The sequence below is a fragment of the Heptranchias perlo genome, chromosome 38 (assembly GCF_035084215.1).
Source record: "Heptranchias perlo isolate sHepPer1 chromosome 38, sHepPer1.hap1, whole genome shotgun sequence".
NCBI classification, from domain to species: Eukaryota; Metazoa; Chordata; class Chondrichthyes; order Hexanchiformes; family Hexanchidae; genus Heptranchias; species Heptranchias perlo.
In genome coordinates this window covers 12,481,871-12,508,181 of record NC_090362.1, presented here as the reverse complement: position 1 = coordinate 12,508,181, position 26,311 = coordinate 12,481,871, and the positions used below count along the sequence as shown (strand labels likewise).

The 26,311-nt window shown below is 41.5% G+C and overlaps 1 protein-coding gene across 4 annotated transcripts in view; it reads left to right on the top strand.

Annotated features, from left to right (window-relative positions):
* The window catches only part of myo9aa (myosin IXAa), a 268,372-nt gene extending 243,471 nt beyond the window's left edge, over nucleotides 1–24,901 (top strand). For all 4 annotated transcript variants that reach the window (XM_067973451.1, XM_067973452.1, XM_067973453.1 and 1 more), the window contains 8 exons: nucleotides 2,595–2,787; nucleotides 3,300–3,428; nucleotides 5,224–5,329; nucleotides 6,601–6,732; nucleotides 8,575–8,698; nucleotides 18,148–18,350; nucleotides 20,353–20,495; nucleotides 21,104–24,901. In XM_067973451.1, the coding sequence (XP_067829552.1) occupies nucleotides 2,595–2,787; nucleotides 3,300–3,428; nucleotides 5,224–5,329; nucleotides 6,601–6,732; nucleotides 8,575–8,698; nucleotides 18,148–18,350; nucleotides 20,353–20,495; nucleotides 21,104–21,570 (1,497 nt within the window). In that variant the 3' untranslated portion in view covers nucleotides 21,571–24,901. The remainder of the gene's footprint in view (nucleotides 1–2,594; nucleotides 2,788–3,299; nucleotides 3,429–5,223; nucleotides 5,330–6,600; nucleotides 6,733–8,574; nucleotides 8,699–18,147; nucleotides 18,351–20,352; nucleotides 20,496–21,103) is intronic.
* The last annotated feature ends 1,410 nt before the right edge of the window (nucleotides 24,902–26,311 follow it).

Below are 26,311 nucleotides of genomic sequence, written 5' to 3'. Positions count from 1 at the left end.
TAGCTGGTGTGTGACATGGAAAAATTCACACTGGTGTGCACTGCTAAAGTCTATTTACAGCACATTTAAGGCACAGCAGAAAGAACTTTGCTTTCCATCCTATCTGAGTGACAGTGTAGAGGAAGCTTTACTTGGTATGTAATCTGTCCCTGTACAGTGTTTGACGAGACGATGCAGAGAGAGCTTTACTCTGTATCTACGCTCTGCTGTACCTGCCCTGGGAGTGATTGATGATGAGGTAGCAAATAAAATAAAATCACAAAATAAAAATTGAGACAGACAAAGTAAATTTTGGAACAAACGTAGACAACTTTGCAAATGCACAGTAGGTTAATGGGCATCTGAAAGAGAAAGATTGCCTAATGTTTTGGGTATAATCCTCGATCAGATGCTGATTGATTTGTTATGTATTTTGAACATTTTCTAGAAATAAGATTTCCAGAATTTGTACTTTCCTTTTTGAACAAGCTAATATTGCTGCTTGAAGTTTTCAGGACTCTTCACTAATGTTTAGGACTAGTTTATGAAGTGCATTGGCAATGTAAGGCCACTTTGATATTTGCTAAGGAGGCCCTGGTAATGTGATAATTTATGAGCTCACCAGACAAAATATGATTCTTATAGCTGCTGGGTTGTTGTTAAAACGCAACTGGTTCACTCATGTCCTTCAGGGAAGGGAACCTGCCGCCCTAACCGAGTCTGGTCTATACATAACTCCAGTTCCACACCTCTGAAGTAGCCGAGCAAGCCACTTTGTTGTAAAAACAGTTTCTGTGATGAAGGCAGCCCACCACTGCCTTGTCAGGGCAACTAGGGATGGACCGCACAAATCCTGGGAACAATATTTTTTAAAGGTTGTGGCGGAGCAGTGCTCAAATGGAGGCCTGGGGATTCTGTGCGCTACTGTCCCGTTTCCTGGTTCCCGCTGATATGAGTAAGAGAATCCAGATCTGTGTTTTTACTTTTAGACAGAAACCTGATGGTATCTTATGAGATACACGCAAAAAAAAGGTCTCTGCTGCCATCGGAATAAAAATAGGGTAGTTTATATTTACAAGCACAGCTGAGTGGGAGAATCTCGCCTTTGCATCTTAAGTTGGATGGAGTGGAATGCTGGCACCTTTCCTGCACTGCAGTTAAGAAGCAAATGTACAGAGAGTGCAGGTACTTTCAGGCTTCAATTCTACACCACATCCTCTGTAATCAAAGTCTAAAAAGCGCTTTGTCTAAAATCCCATTTAGCACAGCAATAAAATTAGCAGCTTCCTGCGGTTGATTTTACCGAAGGATATTGAATTTTAATAATCTAACAGCAAAATATAGAGGGATTCCTGTAAAAGCCAGTAAAGTAGTCAAGTAAGTGGCCTTATATTGGAAATATTAGTAAACGGCCAGTACATAAAATTCCCTATCTGGATTTTATTGGAGATTTTACAACCTTTTTTCTCTGTGTAAATTGCCAAATTTTCATGGCTGTAAATTGGTCTGTGAACAATGCTTAATACCCTACTTGTGTGATTTAGGTGTTTGATTTAGTGCTGAACACATGCTTCCTCTGCACTAAAGTTCACTATAAAAGAAAGCAAATTGTTTGTTCGATTCTTCTGCTACACATCAAAAAGGCAGCAGCAAGCAATATTTCATTTTGAAGTGGCTGCTTTACCACAATAATATTGGTTAGTTTCCTGAAAGAAACTGATTTGAACCCATCGCCTTGTTTATGTGGTACAATGCAGAATCTAAGTGGGTATGAGGAGAAAGCACTGAGTGTGACAGGCGCATGGGGAATCACACTTGAGCATGAATTTACACCGCCAGCAGAGGAAGATAGAAAATTGGAGTGAGGTTTATGAAGGATACTTATTATCCGATGGGTATGATGTTTTAGGGGACAATAGTTTTGAGATAGTCCAATGTATGTCCTGCTTTAGAGGGAAATTGATGTGTAAGTGGAGCTAAACTAGATTGAGTCCAGTTCTGATGAACCAATCCAAAATGGATTCTGTCTGCAACATGAAAAGAGGTATAATTTAAAGCAGTGACTACTTCTCTGTAAGTAGGCTTGTGTTTCATTTTTTTGTCTTTGACAGGCTAATCTGGATAAGTGGCCCTTGCTTGAGGTGTGAGAGTTTTCTGTCCACTCCACTGATCCCATTTTCTCCATCCCTGCCCTGAAGGTGCTGACTTTTGCTAACATGTAATTCTATGGGTGCTGGCTGTCCATCAGTACACTGCCCAAATTGCTGTTCTTCACATAAGGCCTTAGATAGCGAGCATTGGCAGGCAGTTCAGTTGTGCACCTAGTCTTATCTTTACCAACATCTGTATACGCGTACGTGCATTTTGCAGGAGGAAGCACTATAAAATTATCAGGACCTGTGGTTGATTTACCTTTTCCTCCAACCTGGAGTGCTGAGGCTAATTATAGCGCTCCTACTGCCAGCTGACTCAACTCACTGGAGATGAAAGCTGGGGCCTTTATTACTCACTTCATATTGGGCAGCGTATTTTACCAGCTGAGACATGGGAGGAATTTGAACTAATTAAATTTGGCTGCCAATGTCTCACACTTTTGTCTTCTCATTGGCTCACAGTATGACCCTGAGCTGTCGTCTCGGCAGTTTGGAGTGGAGGTCTCCCGACTAACCAACGACGAGAGGACAGTTCCACTGGTGGTGGAGAAATTGATCAATTACATTGAAATGCATGGCCTGTATACCGAGGGAATCTATAGGAAGTCAGGATCGACCAACAAAATCAAGGAGCTCAAACAGGGCCTGGACACGGGTAAGAATGGTTCACAAATGGAGTGGGGTACATTGACAGGTTCTCGCAGCTCAGTAGGACAGAATCTGTTCTGCAGTGTACAGTGAGTATCAGTAAACTTGAAACTGAATCCTACAAAACTTAATATAGAGCAATGAACATCTTTGTACTAGAGTTTTGTGAATATTATCAAGGGCTATTAATAAAAATGTTATAATGATGGGGTATATTTCTATATTTCATTGTTGCTGAGTCAAAATCCTGGAACTCCCTACCTAACAGTACTGTGGAAGCACCTTCACCACACGGACTGCAGCGGTTCAAGAAGGCGGCTCACCACCACCTTCTCGATGGGAACTAGGGATGGGCAATAAATAACGGCCTTGCCAGCAATGCCCACATCCCGAGAATGAATTTTAAAAAAATATTGGACTTGGATGGTTCACATTTCTATTTGTAGAAGGATGAGGGGGAAGAGTAAAACCCAACCTCAATTTCTTTGTTTCTGGACTGACTGGAATTTTTTCCTGCAGATGTTAACAGCATGAATCTGGACGAGTATAACATTCATGTTATCGCCAGTGTTTTCAAACAGTGGCTGAGGGACTTGCCTAATCCGTTGATGACCTTTGAACTCTACGATGAGTGTCTGCGAGCAATGGGTAAGCAGGAGTTGTAACCCCAGTTCTCTGTGAATCATATAAATGGAATGCAGTCATTTCAGCAAAACACAAAATTAGTGAGAAAAAAAGCATTCAACTGGTAGATGGCCTTTTCTAGTAGTGTAATATTTAGCTGCAGTGATCAATCCCTTGTGTATCCAGTAAAATAAGCTTGTTTCTGGCTTAATCTGAAGTGTCATTTTGACTCAATTAGTAGCTCTTCCCTCGGAGTCAGAAAGTTGTGGGTTCAAGCCCTACTCCAGGATTTGAGCATATAATCTAGGTTGACACGCCAGTGCAGTACTGAAGGAGTGCTGCATTGCTGGATTAGATTTTAAGCTAAGGATCCATCTGGTGGTTCAGGATGCTAAATCCCATGACATTTTACTGCAACAACAGCTTGCACTTTGTAGCACCTTTCATCAACAAAACTTTTCAAGGTGCTTTATTGGGGTGGGAGGAAACGAGGAATCTATGCAGGAGAAGGGAAGGACTTGGGTGATGAGGTTTCCAAAGGCACAGTTAAAGAGGTAGGTTTTGAGGAGACTTTTGGAGGTGGGGAGTTTAGAAGACAATTCTAGAGTGTGGAGTTATGCTGACTGAAGGTTCTGCTACTGATGGGGTGGGGGAGAACGCGCAGCAGACCAGACTCTGAAGAGCTGAGGTTATGAGCAGGAATGTAGGGCAGGTGAAGATCGTACAACTCGGTTGGAGTGAGGCTGTAGAAGAATTTGAAAACAAAGACTATGTTTTTGAAGTCAATGCACTGTGGAATGGGGAGCCATTGGAGGTTAGCAAGGATGAGGATTGATAGTGCAGGATAGGATAAGAGTGGCAGAGTGCTGGACACGTTTGTCTTTTTCTACTATTGAGCTTGGGAAGCCAGTGAGGTGAGCATTGGAGAAATCAAACTGGAAGGTAGCAGCTCCCAAAAAAGCAGGAAGGTCTCCAAATATCCTGGCCAATATTCCTCCTTCAATCAACATTACAAGGGGACAGATTAACTGAACTCATCTCATTGCTGTTAATAAGAACTTGCTGTGAGTTTAGAACAGTCACTGGATTTCAGAGTAATTAATTATACGTGAAACACTTTTGAGACATCTGCGAGACATGATAAGGCGTCATATAAATGTGTCTTTTTTTAATCGTGATGTGCAAACAGCAGTCACCTGACCATTATCCAATAAAACATCTTGTTGAGACAGCTAATTAACTGCTCAAGGTATCCAATTGTTATCTTGCTCCAGCCTATGTGTTATCCTGTACATTTGATAGAATCCATCTGATGTTGCTTCCCTTCCCTCCCCCAACCACCCCGTGTCCCCATCCTTCCTGACAGGGCTTACTGTTGCTGGGGTATTGTTTTACTGGTGCCAACAGCCCTCTTGCGCCTCACCTTAAGTGGTCATTCCTCATGTATGTGTCATCTGGTTATTTAACATGGAGTGCATCACAGCTGAACTCAATCCTCTCCTCACCCAATGCCCACATGTGCACTTTCTGGCCAGAGTTGCGGGATAATGATCAAGAACGGGAATTCTGGCTCATTTTCCTCTCCCCAACTCAGGAGTGCTGAAGCCAACATCCCTACTGTCACATTGGCTAATTAGCTGACTTGCCATGGAACAGGAACGGAACCTGGAATTTCCTTGTTCTGTATGATGAAGCATGTCACAATATAAGTAAATGACTAGCAGAATTACAGCTTGGCATTCAGTCTTGGTGCAATTTGCCACTAGGTGATTGAGATGCGGCTTCAGATGAGGTAAAAGATTCTTTTGTATGATCACAGGTCTACAGGACAGAAAGGAAATAATTCGGGGTGTTTACTCCATAATTGATCAGTTGTCACGGACCCACATCAACACACTAGAACGACTCATCTTTCATCTCGTACGGTAAATATTTGACTGATGATATGCATTAGGATTCAGATGAACTTCATTCTACACTACAGGACTGATCTAACATTTCATTATTACAAATAAAGCGCTTGCACCCTCAGTATTCCCCTGCACTGCCGATAGCATGGTTGAGAGCAGAAATTGTGTAGGTATTTTGGCTCATGGACCCAGTTTGTGTTGCTCTATGCACATAGTGGTGTGTATGGCCCTGGAAAACTATTGATAAAAATCTATCTACATATTCTAATCTGAGCAACGTCAATTTGGATGAAGAAGGCCCTTCAGCCCATTTGATCTCATCCTTCCAGCATCCCAACCCCACTGCCTTTCCATCATCCAGCTATTTCTAAAATTAATCCATTGTCCTTGCCTCAATTACCTTTCTTGGCAATCCATTCTAGAAGTTATTTAAGAGCTTTATTTTCTTCTTCTTTACCCTTTCAATTAGAGGGACAGATTTCCACTTTGCATCTTATATAATGAACATTGTATAATGTTTGGGCGAAGAGGGAGTGAACAGAAAGCAAATGATTGGGTGCTGAATTAAACATGCTTTTCTATTTAAAAAAAAATTGTAGAACTTAATTGGTAAGAATACTTTTCATAAAACCTCCCTACAGTTTTTGTCAAACTTCTACAGCTGATCCTGTCATCATTGACACATAAAATCTCTTGTCAAACTGCTGCAGTTACGTGAGAGCAGTTGTATAATGATGATGACGATGATGTGGTGGGTCAGATGTTGTTGCAGACCCAACATCGAAAGGTTTTTACTCCCTGTGCTCTTTTGGTCAGCTCCAACCTGGCAGCTACAGAGTGCTTTAGGATTCTGTGCAGTAGTGGGAACAGGTGCTGAAGGTGACTAATCTATAGAATAATAGAATGCAATCCAAACTAATGTGCTTGATCAGAATAAATTCCCATATTGAATCATTTGAACCTTCCCTCATGTGATGGGGTACTGTGTACTCCAGATAGTTCAGTCATTTATTGCGTGCAAAAAATTGAGAATCAGATGTATCCTTTTATTTTGTTTTGATTAGAACTTTTCTAGAAATCAATGTTAAAATGTTTCCTGTACCTTCTTTGAAATTCCTTAATTGCAAAAAGGAAACTTTGCACAAGGAAGTGCCCTACCACTGGAACTGAAGCAATCTTGTGGTGGTAACGCACTATCTGCAGAGATGAATGATTCTCGCTACTTTTTCTCTTCTCACCCCCTCCCCCACCCCCAACTTACCATGCTTACTTGTCCCACTTTCTAGAATCGCACTCCAAGAAGATACCAACCGAATGTCCTCGAACGCACTGGCCATCGTCTTTGCTCCATGTATTCTTCGATGTCCGGACACCACAGACCCATTACAAAGTGTTCAAGATATTTCAAAAACCACTGCGTAAGAATGCTTTCATTTCTTAATATAAACTCTAATTGATATTTTAAAAAGTTACAGTCGTGCAGTGCTGGGACCATGAAAACAAGATGGTGATTAAAGAAATTTTTGGGATAATAATTAATCAGGTTGTCCCCTTGTGCAGGTACCTGGTGCTGTGGGATCGTTGTTATATTGCAGGACAGGCAGATTGATCCTGGATTGAATGACTTGTTTGAAAGTACGTTTCAGTCAGCTTGACTCAATTGGCAGCACTCTTGCCTCATTGACACAGGGTCTGGGTTTGAGCCCAACTTGAGCACATAATCTAGACTGACGCTCCAGTTGGTGCCTGTCTGATGAACATTAGAGATTTATTCAACGAAGAGTATGGAGTTCTCTCTGTGTTCTGGCCAACATTTCTCCCTCAACCAATAAAACCAAAAAATAGATTAGCTAGTCATTCATCTCATTGCTGTTTGTGAGGTCTTGCTGTATGTAAATTGGCTGCCACATTTGCCAACATTATAACAGTCACTATACTTCAAAAAGTAATTCCGATGCATGCGACGCAATTTGTAATGTTTCTGAGAAATGTGATAAGGTGCTATATAAATGCAACTCGGTGTGTCCTTCCTTTCTCCAGTATTACTTCACTGAGATATCTGTTTTTAAGTGATTTTTGAACTCGTACCTTTCCTGGTGTAAAGAGGAGATCACTACCAGTGGAGACAGTTGTTATAGGTCAATGAAATATTGGTTAAGCTGCACTTTTCAAACCAGGATAGGGACAAGGTTATGTCCCAGCAGTTTCTAACACTTGAATTCACTAGCAGGTTTTATTTTGATCTTAGACATTAAATGCAATGACTTTGGAGGCCAAAGTCCTAAAATAACCCAGGTCATGACATAATCTGAAGGAAGCAAACCAAAGGCAGTTTTGAATCCAAAGTCACCTTTTTGGTTGCTGAAATAGAAAAACAGATTATTTAGTGAATTGGCCAAACTCAGCAATGCACATTCATCGATGCAATTTGTTTAGAGTCAGCTCATTTTCCATCTACCCAATAGCAAGGTCTTTTCTTGCCAGTTCTGTTTCTTCTGTGCCTTTCTGCCCTTTCAGTTCATCTTTCTTTTCCTTGCAATATGTTATAGCAACCTTGAGGAGAACAGTGAAATACAAGAAACTGTGTTGTGGTGGTAAAGCTTCAGTTTCACTTTCAGCTATGCTGCAGTGAAAGGATATGTCTACTCATGGAAAATGTGCTCTACTATTAACTCGAACTCCACAGTGGCATTACAGTTCGATTGTTTGAGGCAAAGCTCAGCAGTTTCCTGGGATCAGTAGAACCATAATTTAATAATAGCTACAGCTGAACAAATCAGTGTTTCATGCACCAATCCTGTGCCATGTGCAAGGATGGAATAGTTTGATTCCAGCTAGCTCTGCAAATATTGATGCAATCTTATGACTGGGTATATCACTTCTCCAGTTAGCGTCCTCCCATTGATAGTGCAGTGTTTACCTGTTTGAGACGACCTTTGATAGCCAATATTATCAAATGACCACAGGCTGCAGGTTTTATAAGCCACTGTGACCACAGCAATCCGCTCAGAAGGAGAACCTACTGTAAATTGGAGGGGAGGGAGGGTGGTAGAAACAAGGACTTGAAGGGAATTGACAAAATGAATCCAGGGAAATTGTGTTTCTGGAGCAAGAGAAGGCGTTGAGTGACTAGGTGAATAGGTAGAGTTGATCTGATTAGATGAGGTGGGGTTGATGGTCTTAATGGCATTTTCCTGTTCCTAAATGTTCTTGTGTTATTTTACCAGAGGTACATTTAAAATGTTTATCGTTCCCTGCAGGTGTGTGGAACTGATTATTGTGGAGCAAATGAACAAGTACCGAGCACGGCTGAAGGACATCAACAGCCTGGAGTTTGCAGAGAACAAAGCCAAGAACAGACTGTCACTCATCCGACGCTCAATAGTAAGATCTTTCCACTTGAATTTTATTTGGGTCTGCAACACTGCAATCTTGTTTCTTGTTCTTTCTGTATTGAATGGGGACCTGTTTTGCATTATAAGAAATATCGCAACATATTTGAATTTCCACAGAATCTCCGTATCTTTGTAGCATTCTTGTCCATTCAGGTTGTCTGTCTGCAACATTGGGTGGTGCATTGTTCTCATTTTTTCTATCTGTCTGAATGCTAGGAGTCTTTGTTGCATCCCATCGTGGTGCTGATTCAACATGTATGTCTGTGCTCGCTGTTCTGTGGGGTTGTAGCACATGTTCATGTGAATCGGTCACTATGTTTGCGGCCATCAAAGATTGAGTGACTTTGTCTGGTTTAGCCTCGTGGTGGTTTTTATCTGTGTTTTCATATCTTTCTGTGTGGGAGATGGCACTATTGGTAGAGGGCAGCAGTGAATACTACTCTATGACCCTGTGTGAACAGGTAGTATGTTTAAGGCTGTAGTTATAGCTACTGCTTCACAGCAATGTTGTAATCTGGGGTTAGGTCCTGATCTGACTTCTGGTACAGAGCAATGTGAGACCAGCTTGGGGAAGCAAACTCACACCACTTGGATTTGACACCATGTAGAATATAACTCCAGTTAAATCCAGTTGAACTGTTTTTTTTAAAAAAAGTGCTCAAGGAATCTGTAGAACCTCTTGGACACTTTATTAACATTACAGGAGTTTGGGCATTCCTGTCTGCACTCAAAATGTTCAAAATTTACTGGCTAGGTGTGCTGGGCACATGCATAGAGCTGTTTTTTCACTTGTTAGCCCATTAGCAACCCACAATGAATTGCGTGTGCAGTCAGTGCACTATAGCTGCAGCATTAACTGTGTCATTGTACCAGATACAGATTTTAGAGCAATGGGGCCAGCAGCCTGCTATCTGATAAGAGCCTAAACTTTAACAAAGACAAGATGGCACACAGTCAGTTCTTTAATATCAGAGATTGAACAAACTGAAGCATGTTGGTTTACAGATAGTAGGTTCGGTTTTCCTCATTTTTTCAATGTAGCTCAATTTCCACATAAAAAGCTTCTTTCCCTGGGCTCTGCTGCACCTGGCTGAAACTTGGAACGTCCCTTTTATGTGTGTTTATTTTTATCCTAGTATCAATTCACTCTACTTGTTGCTGTATCATATTATAATAACTGAGCTAAAGTTCCAGAATGGGGAGCAGGGGACAATCATATGACCAGTATGGCCAAACTCTTAAAAGACACTGTCACTTGATGACCGTGGGAACAAATGCATTGCCTGGAGCAGTAGTATGCCATACACACTAGATGGTCCTGAGTTCAATTCCTGATCATTTTAAACTACTCAATCATTATTCTGGCTCTTCTCTGCACTAGAACTCACTAACCACATCATAATGGATGGAATGTGCTATGTCTGAGCTGAACACCTGGAAGTGGAAATAAAGAATATTGGAGGGCAGTCTTGCCAGATTGAACAGTGTTTTCTATAGTCTCCCTTCCAGGAGTAGTCTGTTCTGACAGGTCCCCATAGACAACACTCTGCATCTTCTGCATTACGACACCAACTGTTGCAGAGGAAACTTGTGCAAAGCTTTTTCTTTACTGCAAAAATACATTTAAATTAAAGTTTACACATCTATAGTGGCAGTCACGACTGTAAGATCGTGTTCTGTGGCTCACTATTCAGGGTAAAAGCTCTTATTTCCATGGCTCTCATTTACTTGCAACAGGAAAACTGCAGTCAGTGTTTGTTCCATTATATCCTTGAGATAAATTTTTAAAACTGGAAACTTTTACTGTTCATCTGTAGTTTTTACCAGGCTGTACCCACACCTTTGAATCTGATTTTGGCAGGCAATCAGCTACCTTCTGTTACCCGATGATGACAATTAACGGGTAGCAGAAATTAAACTTACTTCAATAGCCTTTACGGTCACAGCACAAGGTCAGTCGAAAAGGAAATTTCAGGAATGCCTGTTCCTTAGAAACTTCATCTTGTTGCTGTGTGACTTCCCAAAATGTGGAAGAAACAATCCTTGAAAGATTGCGAAATACATAATCAAAGAAAGGATCCAATATCTTTTTCCCCAGTTCCAGTGATTCTAGTCAGGTAATCAGCCCTTTCCTTGTACTCTCCAGTCAGTTCAGTTTCTTTTGTGTTCCAGCATGAGTTGGGGTGACCAGCCACTTTGTTTTCAACTGGGCAGTCCAATAATTCTGCAAAATGTAAACCGGACTGAAAAGTGCAGATTCCCATATTGAGTGTTTAAAAAGGCCGCAAGCTAGTGAAAAATGTGATTGATTGCTCGTTTGTGAGACTGGGGCTGATCATAGAAGTATAAATCAGTATGTTTGTGCATGCATAAAACAGTATGATCGTATGCGTAAATGGGAGGCGGGTAATTTCACATTCATATATCCTTATTCAGTCCCATTTCACGTGCGCACGTTTTTTTTAATGTCCTGCTTGATCCTGTTCTGGACTTGCTAAAGGCCCACCTTTGTTCAAGCGTGCAGTGAGGTCAACAGTCTTTTCAAGCCAGATGTTCAATCTCTGACCAGTTCTGTAATATGTAATGTTCTGCAACTCGTTGTTCTGAAGGTGGAATCATGCTATCCATGTGTCTTGTTGTTGGGGATGGTAATTCTTGTACTGCCATTCTGTTTTCATTGTGCAAAATCACCCATTACATCGCTGTCCTTAACTGACTTTCACGTTACCTGTTAATCTGTGTGTCTATCTGTTGCGAGCTTGTCATTCCTGACATGAGGTGCACTTAAAGGTTGGACTGAATAATAATTATGTGCAAAACATTCCCATTGTATGACAAAGAAAATTCTTAAATATTGTGTTACTAATCCAAATAAGTTTAACATTTAATAATAAGAGTGAAGAGTTTATCTCCCCACGATCGCCTAGTGCGTAAAAGCTCTACCAAACAGTCCCTTTCAAATTTTGTTTGATAATCACTCCTGTGAAGCGCCTTGGGACGTTTTACTATGTTAAAGGCACTATATAAATGCAAGTTGTTGTTGGTCCGATTCCTGGTCTGTGCTGAGGTAGTTGATCTCAGCTGGGGTGGGACTAGGGGAGCTGGAATTGGCTTCAGCACCCCTGAGATAGGGATGTTAAAAATCAGCTGGGGTTTCCATTCCTGGTTGTTGCCTTCTGTTGAACAGTGCACATGTGTGAACATCAGGTGAAGCCAGAATCATGCTCGGCTGAGATGCCCTCCACAGGTAAGTAGCCTATTGACAGACATGGTCTGTGCCCACACATGAAGATTGACCACTTGAGTGAGTTACCAGTGGGAAGCCAGTGGTTGTGAAATTGCACTTCCAACAAATGTTACTACCTTCAGGAGAGGAGGAGAGAAAATGGGGGAAGGATAAAAAGCAAATTGTAGAATGAAAACAACTGATACTCAAGTTTGGTTGAGAAATTATTATACTATTAACTAACCCAGAAAAAAAAACATTCCTTTTCCTGCAGTCTGCATGTTCCTGTTGAATGCACCATCAAACTAACTTGATCCTCTACTTTTCGTGTTCTTTTCCACTATAGAAACCGGTTATAATAGCAGTTAGATTCATGAGCATGAATCGCAGTTCGATTCCGGTAGGTATTTCTCCCACCATGTCACCGATTCCTGTCCATAATCCCATTCATTACATGATGGTCTACCCCAAGCCTAGGGAGAGACCCAGTTGTATGTTGATTTGGAACAGAATGGAGGTTGTGTTGATTGGAGTTATTGTTCTTCATTTGTAGTTCACTACATTACCTGCTTCTGTTGGTTGTTACAAGCATTGCATTTTGCAAGTATTTGACCATTGGCAGTTGGGTCCTGCTATAGTGTGAAGAGGCTATAACATGGTGTTTAAACTCTGGTATTGTTCTGTGCCTCCCTTAGGGGATGGTACTATACAAGCTACTGTAGTATTCTCACTCTTTTGTTCAGTTACAAATCTTAACTTTCGACTTGCAAAATCCACACAAGAAAGAGCAAGAAGTCACTGCAACAACGAAGAGACCAGATAATGTCATCAGAATGATTTCCTGTAAACTATGAATACCAAATATTATAAATCAGAAATGTGTGAACATCGAAAATGTTTAAGTGTGTTGGGGGGAACCTGTACTTGTCATAGTCTTTCCACCATAGAAACTGGCTGTCCTTCATACAGTGATTAGTAATCTATCCTTCATACTTTGTTCCTTTGGATAGTTGCACAAAATTCTTAAAGGAAATTTATTATATATTCATTAGTTGTGTTTTTTTTTAGAAAAAGTGTTGTCATTTTTTTTTAAAAGATTTTTTTCCAAGAACATGTGGACTTAATGTTAGGAAGCTTACACCAATTCATACCATCTTTTTATTGATCAGTGATCATCTAGGTTTATGCTGCTAGTATTACTACAGCTGGCATTGTTTGTTAGGTGCCACATAATTCACTGTATAAGTACTTTGTACAGCCTGTGCATGCTTACTTGTCACATCTGTGTTGCTGTGACACAAATGTGACAAATAAGTGTGCAATTATGGTACAAAGTACTTACCTATACACTGAATTAAGTAGCACCTTAAAGTAGTCAGTACAATCCAGAATAGATAGTTCCTATACTGACACACTTTGTCCTCACATTTCATTGCTTATGTGAGATATGTTATGGGGCCAGCATTGACCCAGAAAATGAGCTTACAAGAATTTAATTTATCCTCAATTTTGTGACTTGGTAAGAATAAGATGTCCTTCTCGATCCAGTAGCTCAAAAAAGTAATCAAATTCTGGTATGTCTTCCCTGACATACAGACCAGGAAGGCACCAGGTTCTAATCCCAGTCTGCATTGGGTTAGCTGATCTCAGCTGGGAATGTTTCAATTGGCCTCGACACCCCTGCGATAGGGAGATGAAAACTCGGCCAGGGTTCCCACTCTTGATCGTGATTGTTTGACTTCAGCTGGAAAGTGCGTGTATCTCGTGTCGGGTGAGGATAGGATCAGGCTTGGCTCCATACTCCCCATAGTTGAATAGATTGCTGACACTCGCTGTCTAGGCTCGCGTGTGAATAGTGGGTGACATACCAGAGAGCAGCAAGTACCTGTGCATCATTATTTTAAAAACCCAGGGAGATGAAACAGCGCATCTCTCATCCTCCCATTATAGTTGAGTAAGTTCTGTAGCTAAAGCCAGGATATCTGAAATCGAATATTGCTTCCATTTGACGAACAGGAATTAATTTTAGGAGTGCTTGGCCGCATTTCTCCAAACCTTGAATAGTAACGAATTGCAATATGTGTCAATGAAACTACAATACTTGAAAGATTGGACTTGCTAATGGATTTGATATCCTGGCTATCTGTAATCTGTAAGCAGCAAGCGCCGTTTGTTTTAGCAGGATGCCGATGTACTAAACACTATCTGCTTTTATATCGGCTCTGTGCTTTGCGACAATAGAGTGCTGATGCCACTGGCTCCTGACGTGCAGGTCCTGCATGGAATGAACAGCACCCCCAAGATCCACTTGGGTTTTCCCAGCTGTCTGCCTAGGCGAGTCTGCCAAGTTGTCATTGGCTGCACAAAACATGCAGGTCAACAGCCAGCAGTAGTAGTATGGTACAAAACCAATATAGAAGCAGCTCATGTTGAAACAGTCCTGTCAAATTTTCTCAGGGTCCAGGGCCAGTCAGTGCGTTCCAGTCAACCGTTTGTTTATATGTTAGGAGGGATTGCCTTTGTTTAAAGGTTCGTTTTAGTGGCAAATTTCTTTGCATGGAGAGGTATTAGATAGCATTGTTGTGGGTCTCTGAATTACATGTTTTTGTTTCACTCTATCAGGGCTTAAAGCATTAGCACTCTCACCACATGGTATACCAATCATGTTGATAAAATACATCATTGAATTTAAGTGGCCTTCTTGAATAAAAGGCAAACGTTTGTGGTTCAATTGCCAACCAACGACTGAAAATCCAACTAGCATTAAATTTGAATATTGTTGATTGGAGGCAACCTTGGGTCTTAGCAAGATCTGAATATGTTGCTTTGCAGTAATGCAGTAATGAAGTCTCCACCCAGCAGAGAAAAGCCACATTAACACTTGTAATTCTCAGAATGCTGTTCTATAGCAGGTTGCTCAAAGTCATTATTGCATTGTTGTAGGGTGACCACCAGTCTCACCACAACTTTTCAACTAGACAGTCGGCTTTTGGAGTGGGATCTCCATTAATCACCCCATTAAAATTGGACTATGGTTTTCCAGTTTTTGAGATATGGGAGAATTGTTTTGAAGAAAAAATTTGGTCTCACATGCACTGTGTAAAAATGTTTGTCACATTGCAGCATTAATTTCTGCTCCTAGAAGTTAATTCCGCAAATTGTCTTAAACACTTTCACACCGTGAGTGTGATTAAGGTTCAGGTGATTGTATTTTTCTTATCCATTTTTGAATTGGGCAAAAAGGGACAAACTACACTTACGTAATGGGTTAAATATTAGGTAGCTCTATATCACACCAGCCTGTTGTGTGCTCCAATAAGCTGCATAGTTTTGAAGCGCTGTATCTGCGACAGGTGATAAGAGCTGGTTACTTGGCCTTATGAGATACAAGTGTGAGAATGAGTAGTAGCAACATAAATTACCACCTTTGCACATCTCTACAATAAGAGTAGGGGTGGAATTAAATTGATTAAAGCTAGCAGTGAATCATCTTGGCCCACACCATGCCTGTGCCATTTCACAATCACACTCCGTCTTTTTGGAAATGAGTTCAGTCAGAGAGTTGCTGAAACTTATTCATGTTTTCTCTTTGCCGCCCATGCAGCCGAATGGTAATAAAAAGGTAATTTCTGACCGAATGGTTTTGTCTGTGTTATGTGCTTATTGTGATCTCCTTTTCCTGGTGGTGGCTCTTCAAAAGGAACGCGTCAGCACTGCAACCACTCCAGCGCATGAGGGATGCCCACCGCATGTGATTTTAAAATGCAACAAAACCTGCTTACTACATAGTCCTGGATAATGTAGAAAAATTCTAAAACTATTTTTGATTCACTTCTTTATGGTTTAGCCTGAACATTGAATGCCAGGTTTTATATCATGCTGTTGAGGTTCATCCAGTATCTGCATCCTATCTCAATTTAACACAGAGACTGAGCTGTTCATTTCCCTACATTGGTCTGATGTGATTTGCTCTGGAATACCCCACGGGTAATAGGGAGCAGCACTGAAATTTGACCTCACCCTTTTGTCTTCCAATTTAACACCAAATTATGTGTAATATCTGGCTATGGCCTATGTCCAATAGAAACTGGAGTGAGATGAACTCATTTCATGTAGACCCTTAAAACCAGAGAAGGATTGTATCCCCTCAATCTGGGCTGGATTTGAGCATTAATCTGCTGCACCACCCAATTAAATGGTGAGAGGATCACTAATTAAAAGAACAGGTAAATGGAATTAGAGCTGATAGCTCCAGTGTTGAGCTAGCACCATTGCGCGCCCCATGGGCTGAATGGTCTCCTGTGCTAAAAATTTCAATGATTCTAAAAGTATCACATGACTTTTTCTGGGTTGAGCTATTAAGTGTGTTAATCTCGTCTTGTGTTAATTACCATTAATCCTTTTGGTTCGGAGTAAGGTATTGACAAGAAGCAGGCCATTTGCTGGAGTGGAAGCAGGCTGGAGTTTGGCTCTGTGTTCAGATTTTGTCACTTAATGTTTTGTGCTTTTCGTATGTAAATTGGTATTTTCCTTTGCATAACTGTTGGCTGTTGGTTTTCCATATATGAATTAAAAACAAATTTGCTTTCAGAATCTTCAAATTATGTTGGAAAATCACATTCTCTCAACTCTCGATTCAAGAAAACCGTCCTGAGACCGAGAAACCTTCCACCTCTGGTGCCTGCTTGTCACAGCAGTGACTCAGTGCCACTCCCCAGCTGAAGAACTTGGCCCTGTCTCTTGTATTTAGGCTATCTGATTTGCAGCTTTTGTTTTTTTCCTGGATTCAATTGAAATCAACTGTAAATAAATCTCTTGGCCTTTTGAGATCAAAAATAAAATTGTTACCCATTAGTTCTTTTGATGACTAACAATTTTGGAAGGAACAAATAAAATATTTTAACTAATAATACAAATTCTTCACAAATTGTAACGCTAAAAAGAGTGGCCATGCATCATTTTCTGCATCCTCAGTGCCTCCCCCCCCAAATCCTGCCCTGGCACGTCATTCAGCTGTCTGCATGTGACACAGGTCAAGGTGTTCTCTCTGCTTTGCTTCAATACAGAGAAGATGAAGTGCTTTCTGTGCCAAACAGAAAGTGGACGAGTGCTTCACAACAGGATGGTGTTGTATAGACATTGGGGTTCAATCCTAATTTTGGAATTAATTGTTGGCAAGGGAAGGGTAATTATCAGACTTAATTAAGTTTAACCCTAAAATCAGAGAGCTTAATCAAGATACAGTAGAAATTATGAAGTGAACCTGTTTGCCAAGAAACTAAGAGTAAATAGGAAGTTAGGGTAAATGGCAGCTCACAATTACATAATCTGAACTGATGGGTCTCTATGCCTTTAGTTGGTGAATTTAAAACTTTTTGATTACTTTAGTTTCTTTGCACTGCTGTTTGTGCTATGGAATGTCACAGACATTTGCAGAATTACTGCACAAACCAATCAATATCCACATTGCCAGGAAAATGGAGGTGTGACTGTAGATTTGGAGGTGATTGTGAAATGACCGACACTGGATTTACTCTACCACATACAGTCTACATGCTTTTAAAAAAAAGCTTGGCATCACCTAATTCTTGATTGACCTTCTCTCCTGTCCAGTTTATTTTGTTGCCAATCCTCTTCTCTTTTGAAAGAGATGACTCCTCACTGGGGTACATTTCAGGTGCTGGGTACCCTCTGGTACCTCAAGTGGCTGTTATTCTGAGTGAACCGTAACTCTCTGCAGGCTATTCAACTGTGGGGGCATCACAACAGAGTCCAGTGTCCACGTGTGCTTCAATCAGCGGTCAGTGGAATGCTATCAGATCAATCAGCACAGACTGCGGATCGAACCATGGATCTTTCGGGTCTGTATGGCTCAATTGCTCACAGGATAGACACTCAGCCATTGGGAAACCTTTCTTATTCTTATCATCAACCTTGATGGCATCCTGCATCATGACCGTGGCCCTTTGCCTAGTTTTCTCAATTTAAAAATATGCAACACCGCAAGAGCGAAAAAAAGATGAATTTGTGACTTTGATTCATGAATAAAGGTTTTGTATAATTGTAAAGTATAACACCATAAATGCCCATAGGGCACTTGATTGAAGTCACCTGTCCTGATCACACTTTCCACTTTGTGGACAAACACTCCTGTTGGTTTTAATTCCTTGCAGATTTTGACTTGAGTGGCTTGTTCTTTGTGACTTTTACAGGGAAAAGGTCGTCTTCGCCGCTCAAATTACAGCAGCCCCGCCTCTCCTGTGGGAATGCGACTGCCATCGGTTGCAGATGTTCCTGAAGAAACGGCGAGTGCTGATGAGTCGACTGACATGGATTTGACCGAGCAGCAGCAGATGGCCATGCAGCAGGAGGAGAGGACACTAACTGAACAAATAGAGACCCTGCAAAAAGAAAAGTAAGAGGCACAAAACATCTGGGGCATAGGCCTGGTGCCAGGCCAGGCCACGCCAGGCTAAGGGGCTGTGATTCGTGACGTTTCACACTAGGGGCAGATTTCAAGCAGCCAGACTTAGTACAGCAATTATATGTGCTCAAGTTAAAACTAGGAAACCATGCTAGCTCAGTGATTTCAGTTTCAGTGCTTTTTTTGAATTTGTATTATTGAATTTTAAATACAGTGAGTCTGGTGCATTAATAAATACCTGGCATTATGTACAAGAATATTGCTATTATGCATAATCATGTTATCCTTGAATTCCAGTTATATTCCTGAGTGCAGGCACTAGAAACTTTCTACCACCAGGAATGTTGGGTTATTGTTTTGGAACCACCAAAAGCCCTCTTCCTCGTTTCTGTTCCTTTCAGCTAGGGTACTACTAGCCTCCATACATTGTAAAATTTTGCAACGTTTTTGCTTGCCTGCAGTTCTATCCTGTACTAAAAAGACATGCTCTTCTCAATCAAGTTCATGGTTCTCAGTACCAGATAGCTAACCTGCCTACTTTGGGCTACTGAAGCTCCTTTATATTAATCTTACGATGCTGGCTCCCAAAGTGCACGTCACGCACAGCCAGTGGAAACGATAAACTGAACCAACCACATTTGTTAAGGCCGGGAAGAAGTATTTCTGACTCTTGCCTTTCTGCATGGCTCTGGTAAATGTGCTGTTTTGAAAGTGTGAGTCCCTTGTTGTGACATCAGAAGATAAGTGTAGCTGGCTGCAAACGCCTCAACATTAAAGTGTTAGTACTTAGCGCATGTGTACAGGCCAAACTATCGCAACCAGTCTCCTTATGCACTGAGCGTTCTGATTACTGTTCTACATGGAGACTGACTGTACTGTTCAAGTATAGGTACAGGAGATTGATGCAGTTAAGTTGCTGGGCTAGGACTCCAAGCACTAAGGGGAAAAGTAGTTTTAATCTCCCGGCATAATGAATTGACTACTATTATTTGTTATCATTTTCATAACATTTATATTTCAGTACATGCCTTCAATATTTGGGTGGGTGTCAAATTTTTACAAAAAAAAATTGTTCTTGGGATGTGGGTTACATGGGCAAGGCAGTATTTATTGCCCATCCCTTGTTGTCCTTGGGGCATCAAGAGTCAGCCACTTAGCGTGGGATTGGAGTCACATGTAGGCCAGACTGGGTGCCGGTGGCAGGCTCCCTTCCCTGAAGGACACTGGTGAATCAATTGGATTTTTACAACAATCCAGCACTTTTTTTTCTGGCGCTGGCCCACAAATGTATTGCTAATCCTGCACCATAACCACTAGGCTACTATACCTATGCATTATTAGCTGTCTGCAGGCTGGGCTTCCTTGTTCAGGGTATCCCAGTAGACAGTCAATTCTGTGTCATATCTTACACTGGTTTCAAGTAGTTTTAACCTCCCAGAGATACGTACCATTATGCTATTAGGGATCAGAAATCTGGTTCCCATGCCATTTTTATTTCAGGTGACTTACGAACCTTCTCTAAGCCCTACATATTAAGTGAATATTCTCAGCACAGGTGTCCCAAATCAGCCTCGTTACTGCAGTCACCAAATGCATCAGTTGGAAAAATCCAACATTCTCTTTGAACCGCTGACTTTAAACTTAATCCCCAGTGAGTTCATCTGCCAGTTTAATACTAAAGTGAATCTGAGGGTTACGATTTCTGTGGGTACATTGTTTCCTGGTAACTGCAGAGCCAGCTTTAGTTAATCAAATATAGAGCTAATTCTCTATACCTAAAGTGGTGTTACTTGGTTATCTTGAATTAATGAAAGCGTATCTCTGCCATTTTTGAGTACTCCAAATTGGAGCCCATTTATAGTCAGAATTAAATAATCAATCATTGCTTCCAACAAAAGATGTTGGAATCATTGTCAGTCAGTTTATGTCTGTGATATGCTTGTTGTCAGGACCCCAGTTCTGATGGTCTTGGTATTCTTGTTCCTTGCTTTAGGGAGGAGCTGACTTTTGAAATGATTGCTCTGGAGCCACGAGCTTCAGATGATGAAACCATCGAGTCAGAAGCATCTATTGGAACAGCGGACAGCTTCGAAAACTTAAATATGGACTCTGAGGGAGCATTATCAGAACGATCTGGTAACTGATCCAGGGACATTGCCTCTCAAAATCGTGCAACTTGTTAGCAGTTAATGTAAAAAGACCCTTTCAGTTTCCTATTGCACAGGGAAGGTGGAGAGATGATGGGAATAGCCTATGCTATTACTGAGTGTGATCTCAGTCTGCCTGTCTGCCTCGTCCTTGCTTTTCTGTAGTTTTCAGACTTTGTACATTTGCTATTTCTACAATTTTGTTCTGTTGCGAGCAGTAGGTCCGCGATACTCGGTCTCAGCATCCTTGGACAAAAGAGGGTCTGGGTCTAGGTTCCCCCTCTGATCACTATCCAGTGACTCCTGCTACAAAGCTCACCTGTGGACGTTGAACGAAGACAGGTTTGTGCCGGGCTGTGATGCCTCACTGATAGCGTTTCTTGCCGAAACACATTGTTTAGGCTCGTGAGGTACTAAAAAGTGCCTGGTTCCCCAGCTAGTCAGTGTCTTCAGGGAGAAGATGGGAAAATACATTTATTGCATCAGAGTAATTAGGGATTAAATTGTGCAGATGTTGTTAGTAACAAAGCTGTGTTGCAGTATCAGTCCTACAGAGTATTGATTCGTACTAAATTATCTTTCTTTGTTCATGGACAGAAAGAAGCTCAGTAATCAGCTCCATCAGCCAGCACCGATCTGAAGCAGTGAGCAGGCTGAGGAGGCCACTGAGGAAGCAAACTGATTCTGTAGAGTCGGCCGATTCAGCTGTTCATTCTTCACCTACAATGTCGTCTTGTTTACCTCAAGGAGGAAGGCGATTCCGTTTCCGCTCAAAATCACCCTCGCCAGCATTTTACCGGTCGCACAATGTCGGCAACAGCACCGAGCAAAGAGCAGATGGGGATGGGGCATACAGTCAAGAAGAGAGGTCACAGTTTACTAGCAGAGGAACCTTCAATCCAGAAAAGGGCAAACACAAACTAAAGATGCTGAAGCGCTCAGCCCAGAAGCCCAAAGACACGACTGACGGGGCCTCAGGCACAGGGAAGAAGCGCAGTGCTGAGCCTGACTTTGGTGCTACCCAGCAGCTGGTGGTGTTTGGGAACAATGAGTTCATGGTGTGAGGCCAAGGATTTCGAAGGATTCTATACTAATTGGGTAGAGGTCTTTCATCCATCCCTACACATCTCCTTCCTCCTGGTTGCTGCTATCTCAGTACACCACATGCAACACGTCCAATCCTCATAGATGGCATCACTGCCTCAAGGAATGACAAAGGGAAGCGATTTCTATCTATTTAAAAAAAAAACCTGCCGGAAGGTTTGTACTGTGGCCTTAACCATTTAACCATTGAGAAAGCAAAATCTCTGCACTACCTGTTGGTGTGCCGAGAAGCATCTGGGCTGCAGATGCATTCACTTAAACAGCTGCTGGTCGCTGTTCTCGAGGGTCAACGAGGGTATCTGCAGTCCAGAGGATTGTGGCAGGGAGGCCGTACTTGAAGAAGCACTTGCTGTCCAGACAGTGATCCATCATCCAGAAAAGATGGGACTGATAGATCTGCTCATTCCAAAAGACTGAAGGAATAAAGTGGATCTAAACTGTTATCCCACAGTCACACTCCATTGACACTTGTACACTCATCGAGGGAGCTTATTTGAGAAATCACAAAAGACGAGATGCTTACAATCAGACTCAACAGCACTTCTCACTAATTTGGAGGCACTGCTGTCAGACAGGATTTTTAAATGTTTTAGAAACAGCCAGTGGCCACTGGGAAATGTAAGCCAAAATGTCTTTGTACAAAAATGCATTAACCATGCATCCTATGTCTGACATTTTTACAGGGTTTCAGGAACCACTTTACCAGTCACGTAATGCTGCTCCTACCTGGGTGTGTAGAATTTAGGAAGCCTGGAGAAAAGGGACCAACCTGACTAGTCACTGAGCTTGCAAATCCAACACCTGTCCGCTCAGCAGCGGATATGAGCAAAAGTACAGTTACATTACACCTCATCGACTGTGATGCATGATGATAGTGTAGGTAAGCTAAAACCATACTTGGTCCATTAAATTCAACCCAGAAGAAAATCTTTTATTGAATTGTCAGTATTAAAAGCAGAGAGGACTTGATGAATTTTTAGTTTGGTTTCTAAAGCTCGCTGTTGACTCAAATGTTTCTGTTTTTAAACATTTATTTTATTTGAACTTTTTTTTTTCTAAAAATTTTATTTCCGTGATGTGAGATTGTAGCTTCCTGTCCAAAGGGGAGTATATGTGGAGTAGGTTAGGAACAAAACTGAATGTAACAATCACTGGAACGGGCATGCTGGGCTTCTCGTAACTTATAGTATGCTCATGACTGTATATTTCAAGAAATCTGTTTGTAAAGGATATATTATCCTGTGTCATATTCTATAATAAGTACTCGTATAAACTGTTCAGTATACACAGCCCAAAATATGTGAGGTTTCTGTACAGTTTCAACTCTGTATTTTTGACGTTAGCAGTTGAGGTGGCCATCTTATGTATAAAGTGCAATTTGTGTAATATTTCTTAATTATATCTGTGTATGGTTGTACAAACAGGTTTATGAACAAATAGCCCACAGCTTATTAAAGAACAAGAGCTGTAAAACTCACTTCCTGACTTTCTTCTAGTGCACAGAAGAGGAACCTGAAAGTACTATTGGTCAAATCTTTGGGGCCAAAAACACTGAATGCAACGTAGCATTTAAAAAAAACGAAACCTTATACCCCACACGTGGGGACAGGTAGATAATGCTTGACTTCATGCCCTTTCTCTGAATGTGTGTGCGTGTTAATTTTTCCTTATCCCAGAACTGCTTTTGAACAACTGCAAGTTCACGGAGATGCAAGCCCAGCTGACTCGTACTACTCCCAACCAATTCCTTCTGATTCAGTCACGAACAGTCAACAGTTACATTCTTAACTTTGCGTGCTTCAAGCCTTCTCTCTTCCAATCTCCTCAATGCTTCACCGCAGCTAGGAAGTTGGAGTTCCTCTTTGCCCGTCAGCTGACATGCTTTGTGGGGCGGGAATGCTTTGAATTCCCCTTCCTCACCTAAATTAATTCTATCTCCCTGAGAGTGGTTTAGCCAGAGAAAATTGACTCTTAAAAGTAATAAAATTATTCCTTGGTACAGATGATTTTGTCAGTGGGGTCAGGAGGGGATCAGAACCGGATGTGCTCATACAGGGTAAGGTGCAGCAGGAGATAGAGGGATAAATGCATGGCTACATACCTGTTTTGACGAGCAAAAGTATTACTTGCTGCTAGGCTAGTGGATGTGTTTAGCTTGCCATACTGAGCATGATAGTTCTGCAGTTCTCCCTGCTGGCTGTGATCACCTCCTTCTCCCAGCCCAAAAAAAACATCTGGAACTACCGGGTACCTGCTTATTAAATATACACATTTATTGATAAACTGCTGCACTGTTTGGGATTGGTGGGGTATAGATGCTGCTTCATTAAGCCTCTGCTTAATCCCTATCATACACCCTTATTCAGTGACACGGATTTGTAGGCCCAGTGGAATTTCAAGGAATTGCTCAGATATATTGAGACAGACAGTTGCCGCTTCCTAGATTTCACTTGTTGAGTCACAAGTTCTCTTGTTTCTAGTTTCTCTCCTCTGATTTTCTCTCCCCTTGAAGGTGGCGGCACACACTGGAGTACAGTTGCACGGGCGCTGGACGCCTCCAGTACATCACCCAAGGGGCCATTTTTCATGTGCAAGCCTAGACAGTGGGTGTAGGCAGGCTATTCGACAGGCTTCACAGCTGAGCCTGAGCCTGATACTGCACTCACCCAACGACCACATGCATGCACTTTCTTGCAAAGATGATTGGATAGTGATAAGAAAGAGGGGCCTTTGCTGATTTTTCTTTTTTCTAGTCCAAGGGTGCTGTGTCCAATCATTTCACCCTAACTACTATCACCTGTGCAGGATCAGCTAACAAGTGTAAAGTACCCAACATGCGCTTCTGGTGCGCAAGCTTTTGGCTGAATGTTTGATTGAAAACTAAGAGCAAAACAGGATTTTTTGGGAAAGGGTTGGTTGGGCAGTGTTGAGTAACAGTGGAGAACCAGGAGGCAGTTGCAAGACTTTTTGAGAGTCCAGTTGGGATAACATTACAAACCACAGGAGCACAAGACTTCTCCCTGAACCTTGAACTGCCTCCTTGTTTGTATCTGATGTGATAAGGACCCAGAGTTGTGGGAATTTGTTCCCTTTCTGTATACACTATGCCAAATGATATCAATGAAAGTGTAATACAAGAGTTTATAATATAAAGTAGATGCATTATCTCAACATCATGTGGCTGGTATAAAGGTATTACAGGGTTGGTTTTTGGAATACATTGCTGGGTTACTGTGTATCTTGTATGCTAATTTAATAATTTGCCATGATCTAATAAAGTACTTTCCTGTCTTTTTATGGAGTTGTATCCAATGATTTTTCTTTATTTGGTTATTGAGAGCAAGAGATATTTATGGCACTGCACTCGTGAGTTACCATGACCAAAGCTTTCTTGATCTTAAATAATCTCTCATCCTCTTCTGAAGGTCCTGACTCCTTGCTGTGTACAGTTTCATTAGTGTTGGCTGACCTCTGGTACCTCACTCAAGTGGCCACTCTTAAATATTAACCATTCAGTGAGTGTTAGCAGGCTGTTTGACTGTGTGTGGTGTCAAAGCTGAGCCATAAGCCTATAAAATCATAGAATGATACAGCACAGAAGGAGGCCATTTGGACCATCAGATCATAACAACTTGCTGCGTGAAAAAACATTCTCCTCATCTCGCCTCTGGTTCTTTTGTCAATTACCTTAAATCTGTGTCCTCTGGTTACTGACCCTTCTGCCACTGGAAACAGTTTCTCCTTATTTACTCTATCAAAACCCGTCATGATTTTGAACACCTCTATTAAACCTTCTCTGCTCGAAGGAGAACAACTTGATGTCACGCTTGATGTCCACTCACGTGCACCTTCCAGCAAGAGTCATTAGGTTGCAATCAAGAGCAGAAACCCTTCCTGAATTTCCAAACGCCTGCCTAGTCCAGGGCACTGAGGCCAAATGCAGCATAATCTACTACTGCCCTGGCTGAGATTGGCTAATTCAGGACAGGCCAGGAATTGAACCTGCTGTGTATGTTCAGTACTGCACCATGTGCTGTAGTTATTCAATAACCCATCAAGGGAGGTCATTTTAAATAGGTTGGTAAACTTATTCAGTAGACTAGTAGTAGTCAATTCACATTGTAGTCCTCCAAATACTTGCTAAGTTACCCAACAACAGTGGGAGAAATTGTAACGGGTAAAGTCCCTTTAATACATTTTTGACCCTAATATTGCCTCTTTCACTACTTTTGTTCTGTCTGGCTTTTTCCCTAACAAGGCAACAATTGCTACCTTCTGCTTCCAGGGACGCTAACTAGGAGACAAATCGACAGAATGGAGAAAACAATGTACAGATGATCTAGGTAAACTTTCTGGATTGATACAGAATGTTGAGATGCAGCTGCAGCAGCTTCTGTGTTCCTGATATAAATACGAAAGCCTGAATAAGCATGAAACTTCTGCACTCCAGTCACCATCTTGTAGAGGACTCAGGCTAGTTATATCACTCTGTGGTTGCACTCTGGCATGAATTAAGTTTCCTCCTCGTGCCCACTGGTCTGTATGGGTTCAGGCAATAGTCTGGAAACAAAATACTTTTCAACTTGGCAAACCAAGTTACCATTGTCTTCACTGGGAAAACATAAACTTTGCAGATCACTGAAATTGTCAACATTGGAAAGTAGGTCCCATTTCTACCAGCCATTTCTGTCATTTTTTTAT